The following is a 4326-nucleotide window of genomic DNA, read 5'->3' as shown; positions in this document are numbered from 1 at the left end:
CCTATTTTGGCCTCTGTGTGTGTAAACATTTTGTCAGTGGTGAGTCTTTGGGGGATTTCTCACTGGAAGTTTAGCAGGAACATGTGACCACTGCTACACAAATGTCAAAAGTGAGGAAATCACTGCAAAATTCCAAGTGTGGCAGCAGGGAAGGCACTGGGATGTCTGCCCAGGTGATGAGTAAGTGACACTGAGTCCAGAACAAAGGTTTGCATTGGCCAGGGATAAATATTTCATGTTCTTTGCTTTAATCTTGCAGCACTGGGATGTCTTCAAATACGTGACTGAGGTGTTTATCTTAGTACCTGCATTGCTGGGCTTGAAGGGGAACCTGGAGATGACTCTGGCATCTCGTCTGTCCACAGCTGTGAGTACCCAGGAAGCTGAGGGAGAAGGACACTGGTTTGGGAAGGGCTGGTGATTGTGCAGACAGAAGTCTCTGTAACAGTGACCACCAGAGCCTGGAGTTATTCAGCCACGAGTTTGGTCTCCTGCTGCCTCCTCCTGCCCCTGAGCTGAGTGGGGTGGGATCAGCCTCATGGGCCTCTGCTTTCCTTTGCCTGTGCTGCTTCCACATGGATCCCACAGCCTTGTGCTAAACCTCCTTGTACCTCTGCATGGTGGGATGGGCCAATCTCTCAGACTCTCCTTCTCCCCCTTGCCCTGTCCATCCCTCACCACGTGCAGGTGTGTGGAGGTTGCTCCTGCCTGACTGGAGCTTCCCAGTGTGGCTCCCCTGCTCTCTCCACAGGGAAGCAGCCCAGAGTGATGTCTCAGCCTCTGAGTTTCTCATTAGTGCTGCATTAAGGCACCTCAGAAAATCCTTTCACAATTAGGAAAGCAAAACTCTCCCATTAGTGCAAGGATTAAAATGCTGTTGCCAGTGACTACAGCTGTGTTAATCCCAACCTAATTGCCATGTGGTTGGAATTTGAAGATCAGGCTTCATATGGAGCTTAAATTCCTGTGCTGGAGGTGCAACTTTTTGTTGGTTTTCCCCCATTCCTTGCTCCTCTCCACTGGAGTAACTCACTGCAGAGCCAGGGGCACCTCAGTGCTGGCAGCTCTCCAGCACACGCAGTAAGGAGAGCACAGGGATTAGCTGATCACTGACTTCTTGTTTTCTTGTTGTGTTTTCCTTTGCTGGAGGCCAGCAAGGAAACCTGAGAGGAGGAAATTGCTGCTGTATTGTTGTGCAGAAGTTTGGGGTTTGGTGCTATCAGCCAACAGCTCCAACACACATTTAGCCCTTCAGATTGTTTGAACCTCTTCATCATCAGCTTCTAATAATCTATATGCTCTGCTTATCCATCCTTCCAACTTGCTGTAAAAGTGCTAGGGAAGAGCAGAACTTGTGCCCAACCAGCTGCAGTGACTCCTCAGAGCTATTTTGGATCCTCCATCAGGGAATTAAAGCAACTTTCCATCACTTCTGGTTATCCTGATTAGCACCTCCTGCAGCTGCAGCAGTGCCAGCTGACCCCTGTGCCATGGCAGCTCAGGAAGTCTCCACGTGGCATTAGCCTTGTTTACTCAGTTTTAACCAAAACAGCAGGTTTTTCTGCCAGTTCCCTGTGCCCACGTGGTGCTGCCCTGGCAGTGGGGGCACAGCTGGGCTCTGCACCCCTGTTCCCCTCCTGACCCAGCTGGGCCTGAGCCAGGCTTGGCTGGGGCAGCAGTGGAGGGAATTTGGAGAGTAAATGAGCAGCAATCACTGCTCAGGGACAGAGATCTTGTTGCTTTTGCAACGTTTCCATCCTTCTAGTGATGCTCATTCCCCTTCACACTCCCTCCAACCCCCTCTGTGGTGGGTCTGGCTCATCCTATTCCTGCAGCTGGGAAGGAGGAGGTGCTGAAGCTGGAACTGGGAGCTGCTTTCTTGGAGGACAAGAGCAGAGTGACTGTTGGAAGAGGCACTGCAGTTACTCAGGGTGACAGTCACAGGCTGTGACACACAGAGCTGTGCCCCAGCTGTACACCCACCCACCCCTTCCCTACTGAATTACCCTCCTGTAAGAGCTGAGGCTCTGAGGTCATTGTTCTCTCCTGCTCCTGGCACACACTTGCAGAGCTGGAGGGCAGGAACTTGACTGTTAGCACGTGCAAAGTGCTGTCAGCCTTTAATGGTGATATGATGTCCTTTTGCAGGCTAATATTGGCCAAATGGATACACACAAAGAGCTCTGGAAGATGATAACAGGGAACATGGCTCTGATACAGGTAAGGAGAAGAAAGTGGGAATATTTGGTGGCTGATGCAAACCCAACTCTGGCAAGTGTAGGTTTAAACGTCAGGGTATGCTATGGACAGTCAATATTGTGTGTCTAATGGGGAGGCAAGTGGCACCTTCTTGCCCCTTAGTCGTCTTACCTTAATGGTTTGTCCTGCAGGTTAGACTTGGTGTTTTCCTGTTGGATTCTAATCCGTGTGAAATGATACCCTGGGTGGTGCCACTCTTAGAATTATAGAATAGACTCATGGAATGGTTTGATTGGAAAGACCTTAAAGCTATTCTCGTTCCACCTCCTGCCATGGGCAGAGATGCCTTCTACTAGCCCAGGTTGCTCCAAACATGGTCTCAGACACTTCCTGGGGCAGCCACAGCTTCTCTGGGCAACCTCTTCCCTCACCCTGGGACTGTTTTGGTCTCCTGGTGACCCTCTAGTTTCCCTTTGCAGGTTCAGGCCACCGTGGTTGGCTTCCTGGCCTCGATCGCCGCGGTGGTGTTTGGATGGATCCCTGATGGGCATTTCAGCATCGACCACGCTGTGCTGCTGTGTGCCAGCAGTGTGGCTACTGCCTTCATTGCTTCCCTTGTCCTGGGTGAGAGACCCTGCACACCCTCTGTGCACCTCTTGCTGAGCTGCTGAGCTGCCCTCGGCCTCATCCTGGTTCTCTTCTGTCTGTGGCTGTAGGTATGATTATGATTGGTGTCATCGTTGGATCCAGGAAGATGGGGATCAATCCTGACAACGTGGCCACGCCGATTGCTGCCAGCCTGGGGGATCTCATCACCTTGGCTCTGCTCTCAGGGATCAGCTGGGGCTTGTACAAGGAACTGGGTGAGGAGCAGCAAGAGGCCTTTGCCTCTCCCTGGTCCTTCCATGTGCTGCTGCATCTCCCTTTTCAGTTCACCCTTTCTGTTCTTGGGGTGTGTAGGATTCCTGGTCTGGAACTACCCCATCTAGTGAGACCTAGGCAGACTGATAAGGGGAGGAAATTTACCTTCTCACTGCCTTGTAGCTGCAGACAGTGTTGGCAGGGCCCTGCACACTTCCTTCTCCCTGGGTGAAGTGGTAAGGGAGCAGTTGTCCCCTTCCAAGTGCCAGGGCTTGGCTGGAGCAGTGGGAGGAGGAAGCTTTGGATCCATCTGTTGTGCTGTCAGCCCCAGCTGGGGATGCTCAGAGCAGAGCTGCAGCTGGAGACTCTAGACTTCCTCCTCCTTCCCCTCCGCCTTCCTTCCCCCGGCTGGGATGGAAGGGATGTGACTCAGCCAGGTTCATCCAGAGGTGAAGGAGCACTGGGAGATCTCCCCCAGGAGCAGGAAGTGGGAATGAGCAGTTGGAATTGAAGAGATCTCACTCGGATCTGCGGATGAACAGATCCAAGTGTTGTGCTCACACCTCTGTGCTCCATAGTGTTACACTCCCACCCCTGTGAGTCGACCCAGAGAAGGAAACACCATGTCCTGCAGAGCTGGGACAGAACTGGCCCAGTTTCTCTGCCCTTCCTCCCTGCAGCAGGATGTGTCCTTGATACCTGTTCTTCTTTCCCACTCAGAGAGCAAAGCCTACGTGAATCCCCTGGTCTGTGCCTTCTTCATAGCTCTGCTGCCCATCTGGATCATCATTGCCAAGAGGAACTCAGCCACCAGGGAGGTGCTGTACTCGGGCTGGGAGCCTGTCATCATTGCCATGGCCATCAGCAGGTGGGAGCCAGGGGAGGGTTCCTCTGCCAGGCACAGACTCACTCACCCTGAGTGAGGATTCCAGCTCTGACCTCTTCCATCTTCCCCCTGCAGCGTTGGGGGGTTGATTCTGGACAGGACAGTCTCAGATCCAAACTTTGCTGGCATGGCTGTGTTCACACCTGTTATCAATGGTGAGTCCTTTCCACTCTGGGGTTTGGAGCTCTTGGAGGCTCTTGGCAAACAGAATTGGAAACTCTTGGGATTGTCCCATCTGCCTTATTTCAGGCAGGTTAAGGACAGTAATTCTCTTCTGGATGCCAGTGAGATGTGGTGGTTTGACTCTAGTATGGCTCCCCCAGTGCCACCCTTTGGCTGCAGAGTCTGTTCCCTAAAAGACACATTTTCCAGGAGCCCAG

General features: G+C 52.5%; 1 protein-coding gene across 1 annotated transcript in view; it reads left to right on the top strand.

Annotated features, from left to right (window-relative positions):
• The window catches only part of SLC41A1 (solute carrier family 41 (magnesium transporter), member 1), an 11667-nt gene that overhangs the window by 4957 nt on the left and 2384 nt on the right, over positions 1–4326 (top strand). Inside the window, exons 2-7 of the mRNA XM_009073267.1 lie at positions 260–367; positions 2149–2220; positions 2679–2823; positions 2916–3062; positions 3781–3928; positions 4022–4101. Coding sequence (XP_009071515.1) covers positions 260–367; positions 2149–2220; positions 2679–2823; positions 2916–3062; positions 3781–3928; positions 4022–4101 — 700 coding nt within the window. The remainder of the gene's footprint in view (positions 1–259; positions 368–2148; positions 2221–2678; positions 2824–2915; positions 3063–3780; positions 3929–4021; positions 4102–4326) is intronic.

Source organism: Acanthisitta chloris, unplaced genomic scaffold, assembly GCF_000695815.1.
Source record: "Acanthisitta chloris isolate BGI_N310 unplaced genomic scaffold, ASM69581v1 scaffold34834, whole genome shotgun sequence".
In the NCBI taxonomy this organism is placed as follows: Eukaryota; Metazoa; Chordata; class Aves; order Passeriformes; family Acanthisittidae; genus Acanthisitta; species Acanthisitta chloris.
This window is presented reverse-complemented; position numbering and strand designations above follow the sequence as displayed.